The sequence below is a fragment of the Hydra viridissima genome, unplaced genomic scaffold (genome assembly GCF_058129835.1).
Source record: "Hydra viridissima isolate aposymbiotic clone 2 unplaced genomic scaffold, HvirCarnegie_v1 scaffold_9, whole genome shotgun sequence".
Classification (NCBI taxonomy): Eukaryota; Metazoa; Cnidaria; class Hydrozoa; order Anthoathecata; family Hydridae; genus Hydra; species Hydra viridissima.
The window spans coordinates 1,188,263-1,212,282 of record NW_028324308.1 but is presented as its reverse complement, the minus strand read 5'-3'; the positions used below and the strand labels follow the sequence as shown (position 1 = coordinate 1,212,282).

General features: G+C 32.1%; 1 protein-coding gene across 3 annotated transcripts; it reads right to left on the bottom strand.

The window, feature by feature from the left end:
• Nucleotides 1-1,803: 1,803 nt before the first annotated feature.
• LOC149883523 (small integral membrane protein 15-like) lies at nt 1,804-7,318 on the bottom strand. 3 transcript variants are annotated; one of them, XR_016456057.1, is made up of 5 exons: nt 7,159-7,318; nt 5,007-5,105; nt 3,591-3,652; nt 3,153-3,220; nt 1,804-1,899 (listed from the first exon to the last, which is right to left on the bottom strand). XR_016456057.1 is itself a non-coding variant. In XM_090099203.1 (4 exons), exons 1-3 carry the CDS (start codon nt 7,262-7,264, stop codon nt 3,597-3,599), a joined length of 261 nt encoding a protein of 86 aa, XP_089955329.1. In that variant the 5' UTR covers nt 7,265-7,318; the 3' UTR covers nt 1,804-1,899; nt 3,591-3,596. The 3 variants fall into 3 exon arrangements, 2 of the variants coding, with proteins under 2 accessions (XP_089955329.1, XP_089955328.1); XM_090099203.1 differs by lacking the exon at nt 3,153-3,220; XM_090099202.1 differs by lacking the exons at nt 1,804-1,899; nt 3,153-3,220 and adding an exon at nt 3,130-3,152 and having other exon boundaries at nt 3,591-3,654; nt 5,008-5,105.
• Between the last annotated feature and the right edge of the window lie 16,702 nt (nt 7,319-24,020).

Below are 24,020 nucleotides of genomic sequence, written 5' to 3'. Positions count from 1 at the left end.
CAGCCGTTCAATTTATCACCACATTCATCCGCAAATTTTTGTTGATTTAACTCGAGATTCAGAGAGGTCTTTGCAGTTAAAAACTTTATGTATGTCATTTATGTTCTACATAAAGTGGAGCATATGATGATGGAGCGTTTTTTTAAATGGAAATAAAAGTTGGCTAGAGGGCGCAGAATCTCGTCATCTGAAGGAAGTCACTTCAAAGACGACCCAAATAGGACTTTGAAGACTCATCCTTTAAAACCGAAATAACGTAGAATTGAAGACTTAGTAAATTCGCAAAGCGCTACAGTGTTGGCCAACTTGTTGGTAAACTTTCTGCAAAGAAGTTATGCCTGTAGTGGCAGAATAGGATAGTAAACAAGCATTTTATTTTTTAGTAACATTTTTTAGATCTTTGTTTGCACGAGTGGTGAAGATAAGGATTGTTTTCTCTTCTATTTTTTCTAACGGGTTCCTTTAGCCATGAATTGTTAATATTATCACCTAGATAAAATAAGCTATAAGAATTGAAAGGTAATTTCAGCAACCTGAGCTATTTAGAGATAAATTTATTACCAAAATTCACCAAGTTTATTCACCTCTAAATTTAACATTAATTTCGCTTATTACATTTTTTGAGCAAGAAATCTCAACAGCGAAGTGGTCCGTGATCGGAATACTTAAATTTACAAATTTTAGGCTTTATATAATTATAAACCCCCATGAACAAACGTTTCTAGAGCGTTGGAATGTGTAAAATGTTAAGATAATGACAAGGATCCCCTAAATTCTGATGCTTACTGATGTAATTGTAAACTTGAGTGTTTTCATGGACACAGAAGGCTCAACGAAACCATAACAGTAACAAAACCCGAAATCTGAACCAAAACTCGATCTTACTTTTCGGAGGACTACCGTATATACTAGTGTATTAACCGCCGGTAAAAATTAATATTTAAAAAAATATTTTGTAAAAATTTTAAAATATTTTCACGGTAAAATTAATATTTTATGAGCATTTTAATTTTCTGACTCGTGCATTAACCGCAACCATAATTTTTATCACATTTTTTGGGTAATAAAAATGCGATTTATAAATGAGTATATGGTACCTTACAGAGGACAAACCTGTAGTTAGTATCAGTAAACTACGTTTTTAAAACGAATGCCGTTAGTTGTCGAGTATTTGGAATATTTAATTTCAACGTTTTAACCAAGCTTTTGTTCCAATTCGAATTTGTTAGCAAATAATCGCGAAGCTGCTAAATATGGAAACAAATATAAATTTAAGTGCTTAAAAATGACGTGAGATTTTAAGAATTGCGAAATGCGAATTAATTCAAACTAAATTCGGATTAATGGCCAGTAAATAATTTTATTTTTTAGATACAATATTTGATATTCCGAGTGTTAAGTTATTAAACAAACTTTGTGATTTGCTGGGCCATCGATTTTGACTGAAAGTTAAAAACCACACCCCTTTATTAGATGCCATACAAGTGAAAATTAGTGATACAAAAATTCGTCTAAAATTCAATTTAAAGAAAAATTTATTTTAAAACAAATGATTTTTAACACTTGCCTAATAATTATTGTAGTAAAAGAAAAAAATTCACTATCTACTCATGTATTAATATCCTACCTTATATTTCCAAATTTCTTAAGGTCATTTTAATAAGATTTCAGGGCGCTAAATAAATTCTGTTCCTAAAAATGGTTCGTAAAAATTGCATAAATTGCTAAAAATTCTTAAAAGTTAGTATGAGGTAAGTTAAGTCGTTAGAGATTTTATAGTATCGCGTTAACTATAGTAAAAAATAAACTTTGAATGAATTTCTCACAAAAATAATTTACAATTCAAAAATTTTTATAACTTTCATACTTTTCTTTCCATAACAACCAATCGTTTGGAGTCTTAAAAAAAAATAAAAAAATAAAAAAATCACTTAACGCAATAATAATTTATAAGAACAGCATAAATCTCATATTCAATACTGCATGATAGCAATTCTTCAAACATAAAGATCGTTAACCTAATATGCTATTCACACGAGGGGATATTTGATGGATTATTCCGTGGAACATGGAACATGAACAAATATACTCTGGTGTGAACGCAACTTGAACAAAAATTCACGGAACATCAGAAGAACTTTTGTACCGTCCCGCTAACCCAGAACAAAGAAATGTTCTGAAATATTTCTTTGTTTTGGTATAAAAAACATGGTGCCAATTTTAACTATCTTTAATGTATATCCAGAAAAAGCGTGTACGTATATCTTATTACACAATAAAATGTAACAGATGAAAGTATCAAGAGTGTTAAATCAGTGTTGCTTGATTTATTATTAAATGGTTGACTGCAAGATTTATATTTAATAATAATAACAATAATAGTAATAATAATAATAATAGTAATAATAATAATAATAATAATAATAATAATAATAATAATAATAATAATAATAATAATAATAATAATAATAATAACAATAATAATAATAATAATAATAATAATAATAATAATAATAATAATAATAATAATAATAATAATAATAATAATAATAATAATAATAATAATAATAATAATAATAATAAACATTAAAAGGCTCAAACTTATGTTTGACCATAAAGAGGGAGTTTCTCAATGACAGGCAGCTAAAAAAGTTCAACTGCGCTCAGCAACACATTAGTAAAATATTAAAAAAAAAAAAAGAAAAAAATAAACCAAGAAAAAAAATGACCAGCAAAAGAAAACATTCTGACCAGTAAAAAGCAGTTGCTAGAACTAAATGTCGTCAATTCTGTCAGAAATTCAAAAATCATAAACCAATCATTGATGACAAGTCTTATTTCACGTTAAATCATTCCAGTATCAATGGAAATGATATATTATATTATGCAATGTAAAATCTACTCCGTCTACAGTTAAATACCAAACAAAACAAGTTTCAAAAAAAATTATTCTACAGATTGCTTTTTTTGAAAATGGCATTTCTCAGCCCTATTTTGTGCCTAGTTGACTGGCTGTAAATCAAAAAATCTACTTAAACAAATACACCAAGAAGAGACTTATTCCATTCATCAATAAGTATCATTCAGATGGTGCATATGTATTCTAGTCTCATTTGGCATCATCTCATTATGCAAAAACAGTAATCACATACCTAAACAAGAAAAAAGTGTATTTTGTTGAGAAACCAGATAACACTGCAAACTTGCCAGAAAACTTGTCCTATCAAAAAATTTTGGAGTATTTTAAAAGGCCTTGTCTATAAGAATATTTTTCATGCAGAAAATTTTAAAAAATTACACTTTAGAATCAACTATTGCTTTCATAAAGTTGATATTGAGCTCATATGGAGTTAAACTCAGTCTATACCAGGCCTAGTCGATAAAGTCAGAGGATAGGGTTTACCTTTTTAACAGCAGTGCTTTTTGCACATGTCTCTTTTTGAAAATAGTGTGCAGAAGTTTTTAAAAGATTATTAACTAACTGCACTTCTTTTTGGCAACTTATTTTTAGCATCTGATTTTTAAACTCGAAATGATAGCAAACTAAAAGTTTTTTTTAATAGAAAATAAAAATTAACCAAAATACTTACATTTTACTATTCTGCTTTTGTCGCTTTTCTTCTTGTTTTGATTGCATTTGTTGATTTTAATGCTAAACATTGAAAACATGTAAAAACATTACAAAAACAAAGAAGTACTCATTTTACAGTAAATATTGCTACACAAAGCAAAGGAAAATAAAGAATGGATATATGAATAAAGAATGTATGTACAAAATAAGGTCTCTCAAAATTACTGGATGCTTATTCAAAATAAAGAGTCCCAAACAGTTTACTTTTGATGTAAAGATACCAATAAAAATAAAGGTGGGTCATTGAAAATTGATATTGTTCGAAGAAACAGATTTTTGAAGGAAACATCAGAAGTTTTAAAGAGAGTTCAAGAAAACTTTAATTCCTGACATTTTGAAGAAGTGGTGTTAGATTGAAAAAAAACCTATCTGATTACATTTGAGTTAATGTGAGAAGAAAAGACAAAAGTTGCAAGTACTAAGATATGTAGTTGTTTATTTTTAATGAACAATTACTCATTTCACAATATTTGTAGCCATTTTAGGATATCTACTAATTGAATAAGAACTGAATGTAAATGCTGAATGAAGAAAATGTTTTGATGACTTGAACAAGCTGCAAATCATTAGCCACAGATTCATTCATCCTCTTTCTCAAATGTTAGTACAAGGTCATCAAAATTAGGATGTAAGGGAGACATGTCTCTCTCAATGACTTTCACCCACATTAATGTGGCATATTTAATTTTTGATACTTTGACAATTTTTTTGTCAAAACATGCAAGCTATTTTGTCAAAAGATAATTTGCATACTAAGGCAACATCGAGCAAAGTTAAAGTAGATACTTTTAAATAAATGCTCTCACCATACTTTATGCCATAACTCAAAGAAATTTTTTGTTTCTGGAAAAACATTTTACAGCATTTCTATTGTTATTGAAACTTTAAAGATCTATATTTCAAGCCATGAAGGTAATGAAAAGCTACATACAAACCAGCTATAACAAATGGTTAGCTTTTTAGACAGTTCATAACATTTTCTGGCCCTTTTTGTGTTAAACTCAATGGTATCAAACATATTCCATATAAATGTTCTGACAGGTTTAAGAAAGCTGCTGTAAAAGTTTAGTTGTTTCCAGTTTCTTGAGACTTCTAGGAAAACTTTCGCACAGCAAGAAGTTTAGTTAAACAACTTTTTGGCAGCTGTAGACAATTGACTATTGTCAGCTACAAGTCAATGAATAATACACTTTGAGGGAAAGTAATGAATTACTATCTTTTAATATTACACAACATAAACATTGATACAAGTACATTTTAAGGCAGAATTTCATTTAAATGTAAAGGGGTTAAAACTAAAAATAGCCTCAAGCATAAAAAAATAAGTACTAGTTATAATTATACATAGTTATATACAAAATAAACAAATAGAAACCTTTTTTTTTCTTAGATTTTTCTTTTCCTTCAATTTGTTTAATCATTAAATATGCCAGGTAGCCACATATTAGTAAAAGTGGAGAAAGAAGCAAAAAGACTAAAAGATAAAAAAGTGTTTATACATACATACATACATACATACATACATACATACATACATACATACATACATGTAAACAGTACATATATATATATATATATATATATATATATATATATATATATATATATATATATATATATATATATATATATATATATATATATATATATATATATATACACATACACCCACACACACATTGAGTCTAAAAATTATTAGCCCACCCTTGCATAACTACTTTATATTTGCTGTCAAATAAGAATTATAGGAGAAAATTACTCAATGTTTGTATCATTGTGTAATTTATATATATATACTACAAGTTTCAGCTTTTCTATTACTTTTGTTCTTGTTTTAATAATGAAACTACAAATTTGTTCAAATATTACATACAAAAACTATTGGCCTAGAGAAAGAAAAATTTGGCCCATCAAAAACAGGTATTTCATCAAATCTAATATCGTGTTGGGTAACCTTTCATTTTGATGCATTCTAATCATCTATTTGGTACTGAATCAAAAAGTTTCTGAAGAACAAAAAACTCAACATTATTCCATTTGTTAATCAAGAGGTTCCCAAGCTCATGGATATTCTTCAGCTTGTGGTTCTTCATCCTCCATTTGATCTCATCCTATATTGAGATCAGGCAAGAATGAAGCCCAAGCTAATGTTTGAATATTGTTTACTAGAAATCTTCCTTGGGTGTTCTCCATACCATTACCTTTCCACCTGAACAGATTAAATTTCAATTCATCAGACCAAATGACAGTTCCCCAAAACAGAATTGGCTTGTTCAACATTGTTTTGGCGTACTTCAGATGTTTACCTCAATTGACCTTGTTGATTAATGGTTTCTTTCATGCTACACAGCTGAAAAGCCCAGCTTCTTGAAGTTTGTGTTGAATGGTATAGGCATGTAATAATACTCCTAATTACCTCTCGAGCTCAATTTTCTCAGCATTGGCAGATTTATGTCGATCAGAATTATCTATGCGTACTATCATTGATCCAATGTTTCAGTGGTCTTTTTTACCAAGTCCGAATAATTTACCAACATAAAAATGTCTGTTTATATTTCTTAATCATGTAACATATTATCCCTAGAGGAAGTAATATATTAGCAGCAATATCCTATTGAGAACCACTGTTCTGATGGTGTCGAATTACTAAAGTTCAAAGATCATTACTATGTTCTTTCTTTTTAGGCACCATTTTATTTGATTGTCATCTAGCCTAGAAACCTATGAGTATTTATACTATGATTAGTGGTTCTAGATATAACATTGACACATTTCTGTAACATTCAAAAAATCTCAAAAGTTTTAGAACTCTTCAAGAAAATTCTTTTCTTTCCTTTCCTCTGGGCCTATAACACTTGTGTAATACAACTTTTATGTAATGTTTGAACAAACTTATACTGTTTTGCCAATAAAACAAGGACAAAATAAACTGAAAAGCTGAAACTTGTTATATGTATAAATGATAACAGACAAGACAATGTTACTAATATTGAGTAATTTTCTCCTACAATTCTATTATAAGTAGTTATGCACGGGTGGGCTAATAATTTTTGGACTCACTGTGTGTATGTATGTATGTATGTATGTATGTATGTATGTATGTATGTATGTATGTATGTATGTATGTATGTATGTATGTATGTATATATATATATATATATATGTATGTATGTATGTATGTATGTATGTATGTATGTATGTATGTATGTATGTATGTATGTATGTATATAAATATATATATATATATATGTATATATATATATGTATATATATATATATATATATATATCCATTTTTATATATAAGAATTATAGGAAAAAATTACTCAATGTTAGTATCATTGTGTAATTTGTTGTAATTAGTATATATATGCTACAAGTTTCAGTTTTTCTATTACTTTTGTTCTTGTTTTAATAATAAAACAGTACAAATTTGTCCAAATATTACATACAAAAACTATTGGTCTAGAGAAAAAAAAATTACATAATTACAAGATATTAAAAACTCCTTAGGATTTCCATACTTACAAGATACTAAAAACTCCTTAGGATTTTTTGCGGCAAATTCTATAATGTAGTTAATGAACTCAACGGTTTGTTCCCGCCATTTATCCCAACTTTGTTGACCAGCCATTTTGATTGTTGGAAGTGCCAACGATTCTGGACGTGTATATCCGAATACGGAGATGTAAAAAGTTTTAATAGGGCCAAAGCTCTTTTACCTTTAATTTTGTCGTCTTTGTTAAGTTGAGCGTATCTTTTGCTTGTAAAATCTTTTAAAAAAGGAAAATAATAACTAATTCTCCAATTTTTCATTAAAAAAAAAAAAAAAATACTGAATCATAGCCAAAAATGATTTAGCCTAATCAACACCTACCTTATACTCGGATCCCTACTCAAAGTGATCAACCATAAAAATGTTTTATGTATTTATCATCAAATAAAGAGGAACTTAAAAATGTTTAAAGAGGAGGAGAAGCCCAACAAGCAAAGAAAGCTGATCTTATTGGCCTTGCATTATCACTCTTGGACATTATGCACCTCAATGCTTTTGGTATGATAAATATAGAAAACAGTTCCTAAAGCGGTGTTAAATAAAAGCGACAATTACCATTTCACCACTGGTATATGCCGCGTTTGAACGCACTGGAAAAAGTGATCCTCGTGCAGTTTACACCCTTGGTCAAATAAAAGTTGATAATGCATGAGCAAAGAAAATTGCTGTATCGAGAAGTAGTGTGAAAAGAACCAGAAGGAAGCATTGAACTAAAAAAATCAGCAGAAATCAAAGAAAAATCCAATGTTTCATGTCCACTAGTATTCCATTTTGATGGGAAATAAGTTCTGCAATGGTGGTTCTGAAAAAAAGGACCGTGTTGCTATCCTCGCCTCCGGTTTAAGAGTTGAAAAGATTTTAAATCTACCCAAAGTTAAACTTGGCACTTGAAAATTTTTAGCATTGGTAGCAGTAAACATCTTAGAGAACTGGAAATTACAAGAGCATATCTCTCCCATCTCATTTGACACAACTACGGCCAACACAGGTGTCTCAACACATCGCTAGGTTAGAATTATTTTGTTCTATCTCCAAGTTTAAACGTTGGGAGAAAGTTTTTGATTTTTTTCTTAAAAGTAAAAATTATTTAAAGTTTTAGCTTTAATTTTTAAAGAAATAATAACTTATACTTTGCGTAATTTATGTTTAAACAAATTATTTAGAAAAAAATTTCTAAAATATAGCGTATTTTAAAAGTAATCATTACTTACTAAAATTAATAGCTCATTTTCTCCCAACTTTTAAAATAGGAGATAGAGCAAAATAATTCTAACCTCGCGACGTATATAATTGAAGCCTGGGTTTTTGTTGAAAAAAACATTAGATAAGAAGCTACTCTGGTTAGCATTTAGACACCACGTACGTATGGTACAATGTACAGTTTTTCGAGATATTACAGTAAAACAAAATGAATTGCTGTTCACTCAATTTAAAACTTTGTGACTTAAAATATTGAAACAGAATTTAGTATGTTTAACTGAAGCACAATCTTAAATAATGAAAGGAAAAAGTCAATATGTTTTATTACGACATTCCTCGATTAAAACACAACTCAACATACTTGCCCCGCGATGAGTAAAAAGAACCTCTTACATTTAAAGCTGTGTTGATTTAGTGATCTAGGTAAGCTTCATTTTAGTGTTTATGGAATGCCATATTCTGTTTACAAAGAGTGCTTTTATGATTTTTTTTTTGCTGTTGATTTTTTGTTATCAATGATTAAATAAAATTTCAACAAAAAGCAACAAAAAGTTCAAAAGCAAAAAGGAAATTTTAGATTAGAATCAGAGTGATTTAGTGTCCACTCGTAATTTTGAAATCTAGAAATGCTCAAGTAATAAATCACTTAACAACTCATGAATCACGTGATAGGACTGCACTTTTTCTCTCCAAAACACGGTCAAAATAAGTTATTGATCGGAAGAAATTTACGTCAAAATTATTTTGTTGTGATTTGGCATATGAAATGTCATGCCGATTCAATAATTATGCGTGTTTGTAGTGTCGGGGTGTTTTTCTGTGTCAAATTACCATAAGTGTCCCATATATAGCACACTTATGGCGACTATTAAAAACTAATTTACTTTTAACGGCTTTAACTTATATAAATCGAGTAAAAATTTTTTTAGTCAGATGAGTTGATTTAAAAGTAACAAATGTAAACGGTGCTGATCTTCAAAATATAATTTGTAATACGCAATCTGTATTATTTGTGATCACCTTCGGATCAGTTATGCTAATTTATCATGCTATAATAATCTTGAAAACAGTTATGGATCAGTTATGTTAGTTTACCATCCTATAATAATCTTGAAAACCAATCAGAAATGCCTGTATTTTTTTATTCTATAAATACTTATTAATAAGTTTTATAACAATAAATGTGAAAAAATGTAATAATAAGTAAAATATTTAATATTAACGTTAGGAATGAAATAAATTTGTAAATGTTCTAAACATTCATTTAAAAAATACAACTTTTTTTTTTTAATGTTAGCAAAAATCATGCCTCTCAGCCATAAAAGTTAGAACTAGAACTACTAGGGAGTGCCGATTCTGGCTCATCGACCATAAGCCATCCATGAATTTTTTATTCCGTTGATGGAGCGCAATCAAACCATGAATTTTTTATTTCCGCGCATGATTTCGCGTAGGATTCTGGCTCATCGACCATAAGCTAACCATGAATTTTTTATGAATTTTAGAAAAACACCATGACCATTACCTGCAGAGTTTAGAAGCACATACTCGTTTCCATAAGTTGTGCTTAAATATCTGAACGTTCTTGAGTACAATTTAACGGACGAGATAAGCGGTGGGATTGTGGTGAATGTGGATATGAAGGGCTGAATCCAGTAGGTTATGGGTGAAGGTGTTTTGTTGAGCAATTTTATGCCTAAACTTGATCTAAACGGCATGTCAAGTGTAAAATATCCTCCCAAGGAAGTAGTGCTGAACACGTTGCATCCCTGCAAAGAGTTTGCATAAAACGGTCCTCCGAGAGGGGAGAAGAGCAAGTCACAAGCAAGGGCGATGCTGTCCGTACCTATTCCTTCTGTAGTTTCTGAATAATTTCCAACACCAATTTCTCCTTCTGCAAATATTCTAATAAAAACATTTCAAGGGACGTTTGTTCAAATTCCATAAAAAGCCAACCATAATCTTCTTAGAACTCCAGGACCGTCAGAGTAGGTGAAAACTGTAAATGCATCAGGCAATCCTGCAGCCACAGTTTGAGATTTTAAGTAGTTTTTTGTGGCAGAGTCTGTGGTTAATGTGGGTTCAGTTAGATTTGTTAGTTTGTGTGACGTCATGTTAATATCTGTGTAAACGATATTAGAGTAAGCCACTTTAGTGTCGACGTAGCTTTTCGTCGCGGCATCGCGTAAACTGGTTGGGTCGGACAAGTTGATCAATTTATGAGAATTTAAATCTAAGTCTCCTGTGATCGTGCTTGATCCGTCTGTTTTTATGCTCATGCTTGAGCTTACGTCAACATAGTTTTTTGTTGCAGCGTTGTGCAAGCCTGAAGGATCGTTTACATTGACCAATTTGTGAAAGTTTAAATCAGGGTCTGATGTGATGGTTCCACCACCAGTTCCGCCTGACGAATGAGTGCCACGTAGTTTTTTGTGGCAGCGTCATGTGAGTTTATCGGCTCTGCCAGGTTGATTATTTTGTTAGAGTTGAAATCAAGGTCTGAACTAATGGTGCTGGATCTATCAGTTCTTATAAAAATGTTGCTTCGTAAGGTCTGTTGAAAGAGGATCAAAATATACGTTGAATTCGCTTCTGTTGAATTTGTTAATCATTTTTATATGCGCTCGATTTTATTTTTACCAAAGTGTGTTTATCACGTTTTGAAAGTCATTTCCTTCATCTAACTTTTTTAAGACGTAAAAACACAGGTGACCGCAATAGGAAGTGTCACCAAACTGGACCCTTTCGCTGTTGTAAAAGACTGGACTTTTTAAGTAGTTTACGAGCTCAACAAGAGGTGGTTGGGCGTAAGAGTCAAAGCTGTATTTTTTATCCCCGTCTTTGTACCAACAGACCCAATGAAACCCATTTGTGCTCGAGTCTCCCGTGTTGACAATCCCGCATTCTTTTTTACTCGCCTTTTTTGGAAGCTCATCCCTGACAAAAACGCCTTTAAAACTTTTTATTTTTAGTTTTTTTGCTACCTTAATCAGCTGAAAGTTTGTCAAAGGCTGGTTTGGCAAGACAATTCCTTCAACATTAATCTTTTTTTTTATTTTCTTTAACTTTTTTTAAATTTCACAATCATGCGCAAACGTTTGCGTGAGCTTATTTTTGCAAACTGATCAACTCTTCATGATCGACCCACGAGTTGAATGAATCTGGATACAAGTTGATGGATACCCTTACCACTTGACTGATGGTTTGTTCTTTTGTTTACGAATGATTTTTTCAATTCTAAATATTTCTTGATGAGTCTTTTGCATTTCCTGTTCGTAAAAAGTGCCTTGTATTTCTTCGCGATTAGTGTCGGTTATTTTATACGCGGGTGGGTCTGTGTACTGAATTTTTGATACAGTGAAAACCTCTTCAGTCCATCTTGGTGTGTACCACATCAAGTCCGGCTTTACTTTTTAAAGGTGCAATCCATCCGTACTTTGAAAATACATCAATAACCATGAGCAAGTATTTTATGACGATGTTGAATTTTGAAAAAGATTGCATGTCCACTAAATCAGCAGCCCATATTTCATCAATGTCGTTTACAATCACTTTTCTTCTTCTGAAATGATGAATCACTGGTTTGTGTAGTTCATCGGCAAGTTGATCCACCCATTTCAGTTGGCTTATTGCTGGTAGTTTTTTTTTTACTCCAAGACCAAATTTGGCTTTGGCATTGATGATGGGAGTGATGATTCTTCTTTCGTTTATTTCTCATTGTGTTACGTTTGGTATGGAGTTTATTTCTTCAAGCATCATTTGATCTGCTAAATTTCTATTTTGCCTGTCGCTGAAATTTTTGTAGGCGAGGTCGTGATGGTAAGCGGCGTTATCTACTCTGTCAACGGGTTTGTTCCAACCTTTATATGCGTCAGTGGAAGTGAGTCTTTCATCTAAATTTGTACCGGGACCGGCAAAGTTCATGCCAGGAATGTGCATTTCTCCATGGAACTTTGCCCACGAAAGTTTGATTTTGCTGGATAATTTGTTGATGGAGTTGACCAAGTCTCCTCCTTTTTTAGACTCATGCGAAGTGAAACAAATTTGTTTTTTGTTGTTCCGCAAACGGAGCAAGTTCCTTTGAGCAAATTTCTGTTGTTTTTGGAAACATCATTTCTCAAGTTGAGCGTGTCTGTTTCTTTTTTGCATTTGACGCAGAACATCTTTTTTATATTAAAAAAAATTTTTTTAAATAAAAATGGAAATTACCGATTTGTCATGGAATATTGGTAAGAGCAAAAGGAACAATAACAAGCTTTTACCAAGAAGTATACGAGGAATAACTGTTGGAAAGTCTGGTTGTGGAAAAACGACATTGCTGTTGAATTTGTTGTTAAGACCTGGATGGCTGGATTACAACAATTTGCAAGTTTTTGGGAAATCTCTTTTTCAGCCACTGAAAAGTTCATTTTAGAAGAAATTGCCAAAAGAGATAAATTTTATCCAAAAAAGAGATAAATTTTATCCAAATGTGGGTCCTGGTTATAAAATTGTAGAGAGACCAACTCATTTGATTTATCTTCCTGTAAAATTGAGTGAGATTTCCACAATTATAACTCGAACCATCGACCAGGATGGTAATTTATTGTGAAGATATTACAATTAGATATCACATCAGAGAAGTGAAATAAATTTTTTCAGTATACATCAAAATGAGTAAATATTTGAGCGTAAAAGTGAGTGTGTCTCAAAATCAGACTGAAAAAATAAAAAAAAATCAATGTTGGATGGTAAGCCTGTAAGCACAAGGCTTTCGAGAGAAGATTTTGGTGGAAACGACGTCTTGTTTGTGGCAGAGACGCAACATGATAAAATAATGGAAGCACTCAGAAGAGGAGTGGGAATAACCATTAAAATGAGTAAAACGCAGGTGGAATACAACTCAAGAGTGAAAGGAGGATTTATTGGTGCATTACTTCCTTTGTTGGGAATGCTTGGTAGTACACTTGCAACACGAGTTGTGCCCACATTGACAACGGCTCTATTGGCTGGAGTGGGATTATCTGCAGGATCTTCAATTATGGATGAAATTGCGGGGAGAGGTGTTGTGTACGTAAAAAAAAAAGGCAATTGAATTAAGATGAAAACTCGGAGAGGAGACGGTTGTTTTTAACACCATGGATAAAAGGGAGTTCAGTTAGAGATGGATTCTATTTGAAGAGTGGAAAAGGGTATGAACCTATCGGGTCTGGTCCGTTTTTAGGGCCAAACTCTCCATTCTCGAGCATCCCCTTTTTTAAATTTAACTTTGTAATGAATTTAAAAAATTTCTTTTCATTATAAAATGCATGCTCTTCACTAGTTGTTTAAAAATAATGCATCAGAAGTTCATAATTACAATTAGAGATTTACATTTGAGCCAATTGGAGAATAAAATTAAAGATTTGGAACGCAGAAGCAGGTTGAAAGCAAATTATATTATTGTTGTTAAAAAAAAATTGGATCATCCAACCTATTTTAATATAAACGGTCAGCATGAAGTTTTTGCTCAGAAAGATAAAAAATTTGGTGCCCTTTCGCATACGGCAATATCATTATCAGTTGGACTGAAATCGGACAAGGGTGTTGCCATTGCCACTTTGATGAATAAAATTAGTGAGAGATTAAATTTTTACAAAAACGACATTATTCTTTCAGAGTCTGTTGACGATATAATTATGGATGTGAGCAACAACAGCAATCAAGATGTCCACATTAAAAAAGGAGAAAAACTATGTAAAGTTAATTACATTGAATCGAATTAAAATAAATCTTTACTTAATAAAATGGAAATATTAAAAAAACACAAGTAAAATTTATCCAGTTCTTCCAACGGCTCCAACAGAAGATAGGCATCATTATCGTCTTCAAAAGATAAGCGAGATACAAAAAGAGATTGAGGTTGAAAAGACAAAGAGAATGACGCTCAGTAAAAAGTACCATCGAGCTTTCAGAGTCATCTCATATGCAGACACCGCGTTGCAAGCAGGTGGAATTGCACTTGGAGCTGTTGGAATTGGAGTTTTGACTCCCATTGTTGCCTCCCCTGTTGTGATTGCGTGTAAGGGTGTTGCTGTAGGTGCAGGATTTTTATCCATTGTTGGTGGTCGAGTTAATAAAAAACTAGCATTAAAAGCTGAAAAGCAAAAATTTAAATCCATGATGGATGAAATAAGAACAAAAACCAAAAGCAACATTGATGAAATTACAAAAGAGCCTATGATAAATAAAGGGAGGGAGGATGCAATAAAAGCATTTTATAACATGTTTAAAAAATGATTAAAAAAAACATAATCATGTTTTTGTTTAAGATTTTTTTTGTTGTATTATAAAAATGTCTTTTTTTAAAATACAAGACCCGAACAAGAGGGATGAGATTTTGAGAAATATAATTGAGAATAGAGAAAAGATTTATCAGGAAATTTGCAGGTAAAGAATTCGCCTCTTCACCCATATCCACTGTGAAAGACGTCGCCATTGACAAAGGAAAGAAAGCGATTGAAAAAATGTATTCTGTGACTGGAACAGTCAAACCTGAAAATAAAATTGTTAATTTAATTGCGAATGAAACAGTTTCTGATAATCCAATGGATGATTTGCATAAAAAATTGTTTGGGTCGTCAATAAAAAAAAAAAAAATGACCAAAAAGAATACGGTTAAATTTCAAGATCTTGTAAGAATGGGAAATGGACTTTTGATTGCATAAACAAAAAAACAGTTTAAATTTTTTTATTTTGTATGTAAAAAAATGATTAACACAGACAGATTAAGAGTTGCAGAAAATCCAGAGTATGACATTGGGATTGAAAAAATTGATTTTGTTGAGCATCATCCATCAAATCTTGATTTAAATTCTTCAAGCTTTATCACATTTGAGGTTGACACTCAGTCCATATTTACAGTTCCATCTGAAGCATATGTCCTTCTCGAAGGAGTGTTGAAAAAAAAGTGATGGAACTGCTTACACAGCTACGGATAATATCGCCTTGGTGAACAACGCACTCATGCATTTGTTCAGCGAGATCACTTACGATTTATCTGGAGAGCAAGAGGAGAGATTTAATTATCCAGGTCAAGGTACAACGATGCTGGGATTGTTGAAATACCCATATGGATTTCAACTTGCAGACGGATTAAAACAGACGTGGTTTAAGGACACGTCAAATGCTGTTGGAAATTCAGAATTCAACGTTAGGAGAGATCACTTGTTTGCAGACACCACGTCTATTGGAGCTTTTTTATTTAGAATACCTTTAAAACACATTTTTGGGTTTTGCGAAACTTATGATAAAGTTGTTTACGGATTTAGGCAGGTCATCAGATTTACAAAGAAAGAGTATGATGATGCCATCTACAGAGCTGAGAGCTTTGCTGCAGGAATGATTGAACTTAAAAACTTTATACTTTATATGCCGAGAATTAAATTGGATGTTTTGAGGAGATTTTTTAAATTTTATGAGTAAAAAGTTGACGGTTGATGCTGCATTTAAGACAAATAGGTGTGAAAGGCAGGTTATTCCATCTGGAGTGACAGAATTCAACTGGACGCTTGGAAGAATCTCAGACAAAAGCATCCCAAGATTCATCATATTAGGACAGCAAAAAAACAGAAATTCAAACCAAATTGTCAATCCATCCATATTCGACTATTGCGATGTGAGCAATTTCAACGCGACCGTCAATGGAGTAAAATATCCAAACTACAATTACAACTTGAATTTTGGAGAAAAGAAAATTACAATGGCTCATTCAGACTCATTCTTATTTGATGAAAAATATTATGGAACAAACGAACTTGTTTGCCAATCTGGATTATCTTTGTTGGATTATGCAAAATTATACCCATTATTCTTTGTCGACATAAGCAAGCAAAAGGAGAGGGTGATTAATGAAACGGCTGACTTGGTGGTAAATGTTCAATTCCGAACACTAACTCCTGAAAATATTGTCATATTTGCAGTGATCGTTTCTGACAGACTTATGAAATTCACATTAAATGGATCCAATACGGTTGCTCTTTATTAAATCTTGACAAAAAATGAATTAAATAATTTTTTTTCTTTACATAATAAAAATGCGATACACAAAAAAGTATTTTAAAAAATTGCTGAAAGAAATACATGAGCATCACCACTGGAGAGGAAACAACTCGAATTGTTCCTTTTTCATCCGACTCTGAAATTGTGCTGGAGGCTACGGATTTGAGAGAGTTTTATGACGGAGCGAAAGAAGAAATCCTGGAAAACATGGTCATGTACAACAAGATGGGCTCGAATTGCAGAGTTTCTGCGATCCTCAAGATGGATATAAACATGATTGATTACAATCCCATCTCCGCGAAGTCGTACATCCCTCTGAGCCCTTTTTTATCGAACAAAAAGGCGATCATCAACATGATCAACAAAGACAACGAGTGCTTCAAGTGGTGTGTCTCCAGGGCGTTGAACATGAAAAATAAAAACTGTGAGAGGATTGACGAAGAGCTAATTGAAAAATCAAAAAAGTTGAATTGGGAAGGGATAAATTTTCCAGTCTCGTTGCAGCAAATTAAAAAGTTTGAGAAAAACAATCAAGACATTAGCGAGAATGTTTTCGGGTGCGAAATTGAGTGCATTTATCCTTTGAGAATATCGAAATGTTTTGATCAAAAGCACCAAATTGGCTTGCTGCTCATTTCAGACGAGGAAACTTCCCATTATTGTCTGATTAAGAGTTTGAGCCGATTGATATCCTCGCAAGCATCCGCACATCAGCCTAAATCATATTATTGCATAAATTGCTTACAGGGAATGATCAGCGAGGAAGCGCTTTCCAAACATTTGCCGTATTGCAAAGAGCACAGTTCTGTCAGAATCGAGCTTCCTGAAAAAAATTTTTCCATGTAGTTTTGTCACAAAGAAAGATCGATGAGAGTTCCGTTTGTGGTGTACGCTAATTTTGAAAGTTTCGTCACTCCAATCGACACGTGCGTTCCTAATCCGAACCAGTCTTACACCAAGCAGTACCAAAAGCACACTCCGAGTTCGTTCTGTTATTTCATCAAATGCTTCGATGAAAATATTTATGAAAGAAAGCCGGTGACGTTTACGGCAGCAAGCGAAACAGATGACGTTGCCAAAATATTTGTGGAGATGCTCGAAAAAGACATTAAGGAAATTTACGAAATGATTAAATTTCTTAAAAAAGATGGTCATGACCAATGAGGATAGAAATGATTTCAATTCCGCTACAGTGTGCCACATTTGCGGCTTAGATCTCGGGAATGACAAAGTGCGTGACCACTGTCATATTACAGGAGAGTATAGCGGTGCAGCTCACAACACTTGCAATACAAAATATAAAATTCCTAAATTCTTCCCTGTCGTTTTTCACAACTTGTCAGGGCATGACAGCCACTTGTTCATCAAGAAATTGTCAGGTGTGAAATTACATCAGCTTCACCAAAGAGATCAAAGTGGAAGAGTTTAAAAAAGAGGGAAAGGTCATTGAAATTAAGCGAGAGTTGAGATTTATCGACAGCTTCAGATTCATGGCTTCCAGCTTGGACAGCTTATCCAAAAATTTGACAAAAGACTAATGCAAAAAAATTGGAAAATGTTATTCCGGCAAGCAGTTTCATTTGTTGCTCAGAAAAGGCGTTTACTCTTAAGATTGGATGGACACAATTAAAAAGCTTTCTGAAACAAAATTACCACCCAACGAGTCGTTCTTCTCCACAATGAGGGGATAAGCGATGAAAATTATTTGCACGCCAAAATGTTATGGGACGAGTTTCACTGCAAGACATTTAGGGATAACCACAACTTGTACAATGTGTCTGACGTGCTGATGCTGGCAGATGTTTTTTAGAATTTTAGAGACGTTTGCATGAAAAATTACAAGCTCGATTCTGCCTGGTACTACACGTCTCCCGGATTGGCGTGGGACGCTGCTCTCAAAATGACAAAAATAAAATTGGAGCTGCTGAGCGATTTCAAGATGGTGTTGATGGTTAAAAAAGAGATACGTGGAGGAATTAGCATGGTTTCAAACCGATTTGGAAATTCAAAAAATAAATACATGGGAGACTCGTTTGATCGAAGCAGAGCCGACATTCATTCAGTACTTGGACGCCAACACCTTGTACGGATGGGCCACGAGCAAACCTCTCCCAACACACAGGTTTGAGTGGATGAGCGAAAGCGAGATGGACCATTGGAAATCTTTACCGTGCATTTTAGAAGTGGATTTTGATTACCCTGAAAGTCTTCATGACGAACACTACGATTACCCGCTGGCGCCTGAAAGAATGACCATAAACAAAGTGGACAAACTCGTTCCAAACTTGAACGACAAAAAGAATTATGTCGTTCACTGCGAGAATCTCAAATTATATGAGCGATTGGGATTAAAAATTGCAAATGTACACAGAGGCATAAAATTTGAGGAGCGAGACTGGCTGAAACAGAACATCGATCTCAACACAAATTTAAGAACTCAAGCCACAAACGACTTTGAAAAGGACTTTTTCAAGCTGATGAATAATTTGGTGTTTGGAAAAACCATGGAAAACATTGAAAAGCGAGTGGACGTGAGGCTGATCACAAAAAGAGAGGAAGCTATGAAATTGTCTTCCAAATCAAATTATGATCGACACACGATATTCGATGAAAACTTGATCGCCGTGCACATGAAAAGAACAAAATTAATTTAACACAAACCGATTTATTTGGGAATGTGCATCTTGGATTTGAGCAAAACTTTGATGTTTGAGTTTCATTATGATTGCATCTGGAAAATATACTCTGATCGTGCAAAGTTGTTGCTGACGGATACGGACTCGTTGATCTATGAAATCAAGACGAATGATTTTTACAAAGACATTTCAAATGATGTTAAGAGCAGATTTGACCCGAGCGAATTTGACAAAAACCATCCAGCCATTAAGAGCGTTGGGTTCTCAAGGTAGGTGCAAACAAAAAGGTGACTGGAATGTTTAAAGACGAAACCTCGTAAAAAACAGATTGAGGAATTTGTTGGACTCCAGTCAAAAATGTATTCTTACAAACTGCATAAAAAAGATTACAAAAAATGCAAAGGGGTGAAAAAAAAAAAGTGGTTAAAAAATACATCATGCACGAGAATTAAAAAAACTGTTTAATAAATAAAAAAGAGTAGGTCAGGAGCATGAGCGTGATCATATGATCATATGATCAGATCCAATTTACACGAAGTTTACACAGAAGATATAAACAAAGTCGCGCTCAGCGCCGACGACGATAAAAAAATCATTTTGGAAGATGGAAGACACACGCTGGCTTACGGACATTACAAACGTAAAAAAAAATAGATGCTTAGGTCTGAAAGACCCATATGAAATCAGCGCACACGCTTCAGCGTACAGTCGCACAATGACGATGCGTACAATGAGGAAAAAAACGGAATAAAAAATTCATGGTTGGCTTATGGTCGATGAGCCAGAATCGGCAATCCCTAGTAGTACTAGAACTGTTTTAATGTTTACTTAATGTGTAACATCATTTTAATGTTGCATGTTGGTTGTTATTTTGTGATATTAGGAACTTTTATAGATTCTAATGCTTGATGCAGCAAAATAAAGTAGGCTTTCTCTCGCTGCAAAAAGCATACCAAACCAATTTTATACATAGTTTGCTCGTAACTTTGATGGAGTAAGGGGAATTCCTCAGAATATTATATCAAAATATTCTGATTTATCTCATAAGATATTCTGATTTATCTCATAAGATATTCTGATTTATCTCATAAGATATTCTGATTTATCTCATAAAATATTCTGATTTATCTCATATATATTCTGATTTATCTCATAAGATCACTTTTTAGAAACAAAATATCCAAACCTCTTCACTATTTTCATCTAAATCTGATTCATGAATTTCATTAATGAACTTTTATAAGATTGAATTCGAGAAAACATATTGTAAATGGTCTTCAGTTTCTAAAATTTAAGATGTGAGTTCACATGATCCAATTAGAAACCTGTCACCACTCGTTGGGGATATTTTGAAGAGCATCGCTACAAAGTGTCACCATGGAAACGAAGTTAAGTTAGTTACATCCTTCAATAAAAAAGTTTTTTAACAAAGTTAGAAATACATTGCAACGTAACCATTAGAGCTTAAGCAGTCTGCGCGATGAAACAATATCTTTCAGTGTCACAATACTTTAAATTTTTCCAGTGCTGAATAGCCATCAGACAATACTATGAACATCATGTTGTAATTGATATTAACATATGCCAATTACAATACAGCCATAATCGATTTTGTCATATGTCAATTACCATGACATTTTTTTTAAGTGTCAAAAATTATATGTCAAAAATATAACAAAGTAATTTTTCATAATTTATTTTATTTTTTCATAGATACAATAAAATGAAATGTTCTATAATAATACTAGAGATTATAAACTATCACATATCTGAAAAAATTCTTCAGGATGAACTGATCGCAGATGCTGTTTAGGATTTGCTGTGCTGCTTTTTTTCACCTTAAATATCTTGTTACAAATAATACATTCACATCGTCTACCTAAAAACAAAAAAGCCAACTAATATTGTTTATGAAGGATAAAGATCATTAGATTTAAATCAACAATATAAAATATGTTTTATTTAATGCATTGAGAGTATTGGTATTCATAGCTAATATAGAAATGAAGTAATTTTGGGTTCTAATACAGTTATAGATAGATACAATATGGTATTGATATTAAACTGTATTGTATTCAAATCAATATAAAAATAGCTGATATTGTATAGTACTGAAAATACCAATGTTACGTTTTGTAATATCAGCCTTGTACTTAGTTTATTTAGTAAGGACTATTCATCTGCGTTTCAAAATTTGCCACATTTTGATATACAGTACCCATTTGGCTTGTATACATAAAAAATAGTTAAACTAAAATTTAAATTTAAAAAACAATAAATAATTCTCACCATCAATTTTTCTGAAATATTTCCAAACAGGAGATAGCATATTGAACTTGAAAAGAGTCTTCTTTTTGCTATGAACTTATGAGGGACAGCTCTTCAAATTAGATTAGGACATTCAGAACACCCCCTTTAGTTTTATGGAGTTCCAGAACATTGTGCGCTTTCCAGAGGGTGGGTTTGGAGTGTCTTCATTTAACAATTTGACAAGTGATGCAATCACAAAGCTGACCTGGTGATGTAATCAAGTGATGCAATCACAAAGCTGCCTTCATATAAACAATTTGACAAGTGATGCAATCACAAAGCTGACCATGTGTCTCTGGTTTCACCATGACAGTTTTGAAATCATAAAGCTTTGGGAGAGCCACATTCTTCCCTTATTCTTTTTTCCTAAAAGTATTTTTCAGGAGCTGCATATTCCACTTGGCACCTTTAGATCAGAAAAGTCAGATGTAAAAGAAAAAGACTTTCTGATTTATTCGATCAAAAAAACTTGTCGGTTCTCGTGAACATTTTACTCAAACAAAGCAGTTTTCCTACAGCTTTCATGCTTTTTGGAATAGTTTGGCATTTTTATTTTGAATATAAAAAAACTTTTTGAGATAAAAAAAAGCATAACAAACCTGCCTTTTCCCGAATTTCAAAAATCTATCTATTTTGCTAGATTGGGTTATGCAAAGTTTAAAAAAACCATTTTAATTGATCAATTGCCTATTTAAACTTCAATAATATTATATTTTATATTTAAACTTCAATAATATTATATTTTATATTTAAACTTCAATAATATTATATTTTATATTTAAACTTCAATAATATTATATTTTATACTTAAACTTCAATAATATTATATTTTATATTTAAACTTCAATAATATTATATTTTATATTTAAACTTCAATAATATTATATTTTATATTTAAACTTCAATAATATTATATTTTATATTTAAACTTCAATAATATTATATTTTATATTTAAACTTCAATAATATTATATTTTATATTTTAAGTAATTTTTTTCAAGATCAAACTTAAAATTTTATTTGGTTGTTTTAAAATATTGAAATTTTAAAGTTTTTTTCACGGAAAGATTTCAGCTTTTTGATTTTTTTATAAGGAAGTGTACATTGTTCCATCCATGCAAAGGGTTTTTCTGGTCCTCATAAGAGTAACTATTTCCAATTCTGCGATGTGAGACAGCAATGACGTAAGTTTATCGACAATAAAAAGAAATTAAAAAGTTCAAGATGGCTCAACAAAAGGTCTCGATATCCACCTAATTTTCCCCCCATAAAAGAAACATGACAAATGCTACTACTTTGATGACCCAGACGAACCACCCGAGCAAAAAAAAAGCAAAACGTTAAACAAATATTTTCTGATACAACTGGCTGAAGAACGATATCAAAACCAAGATATATAAAAAACGATCAGTTTGATCGACAGTTTGAAGAAAACGAGCAATCAAAAGAGATTACATTGAGTAGTTCTTGTGAGGATGAGAATTTCTCTGACAACGAGGAATTGCTTGATCTTGAAGCAAGTCATGACATTGAGATAAACAATGGGATGCTATAAAGGCAAGTTTGGTCAAGTGGTTAAGAAGGCGCGGAAATTGAAAATGTTCAGATGAGTGTCAACAAAAAAAAGGTTAATTTGCAGAAGTATATTGCAGCTGAGTTCGGGAAGCAAATATCTCTAATAAAAGACTGTAAGACTAGCAGCCTTTTGTTTGAGTTTCAACGCGTTATTTATTAAAAAATGTACAATGGGTTAAAGCTAACCTGATGGCGAATCTTTTTCTTTTTCTAGTAAAATGAAGTTAAATTAGTATTAGCAATTTATTATTTCATTAATTATTAAAGCTCTAATCCCAATAAGAACAATTGCCGAAAGTCTTTGTTGTCGAGATACAAGTTGGTTCATCACCAACGTCGCCATAATATTTGTTATAAAAACTTAAAAATGCAAATTACCTTATTAGCCAAAAATTCAGCTCTCATTCTTCAACAAAGGAGAACAAATATGGGCGGGATCTTCAGTATCTGCATAATGGCAGAACCAATGTTCAATTAGAATCTGAGCTTGTAACAGTTCCTTCTTCAATAAATTGATTTTTTTTATAATTTTACTAAGTTAGTACTCATGTTAATATTTTTCAACAACCGGATACAACACGAAGACTTTGTCAAATTCAAAATATTATATTATTTTTTATAGTTTGTATTCTTAAAGAACGATAAAATGTCCGACTGTGCAATTTGCCTGAGCTAAACAGTTTAAAAAAGGGCCAGGGCATTGGGTTGGATGATAATCTTGATGGAATGATCGAACGTTTAAACAGGTGAATCTTAATACAAACAACAATCAATTTTTTTTTTTTTGAAAACAAACTTTCATTACAAACGGTTTGATTTCACTCGTTCAAAAATAATAAAATTCGTTGTTAGCAACCGCTCTTGAAAGTTTAGCGGGAATTTTTTTTTTTTTTTTTGTGCATTTCGAAGAATCAATTCAAAAGAACTGAATTTCTTTGGCCTTTTAAATTTATACATGAAAATGCTAATTATGTTATGTTGTGTATTTCAACGAGATGTTTTTGACCCTTAAATATATTATCTTTCTATTACAGTAATAGGGATTTGAAAGTAAAATGAAAAAAACATAAGCAATAAAGTAGGAACGAATCTCC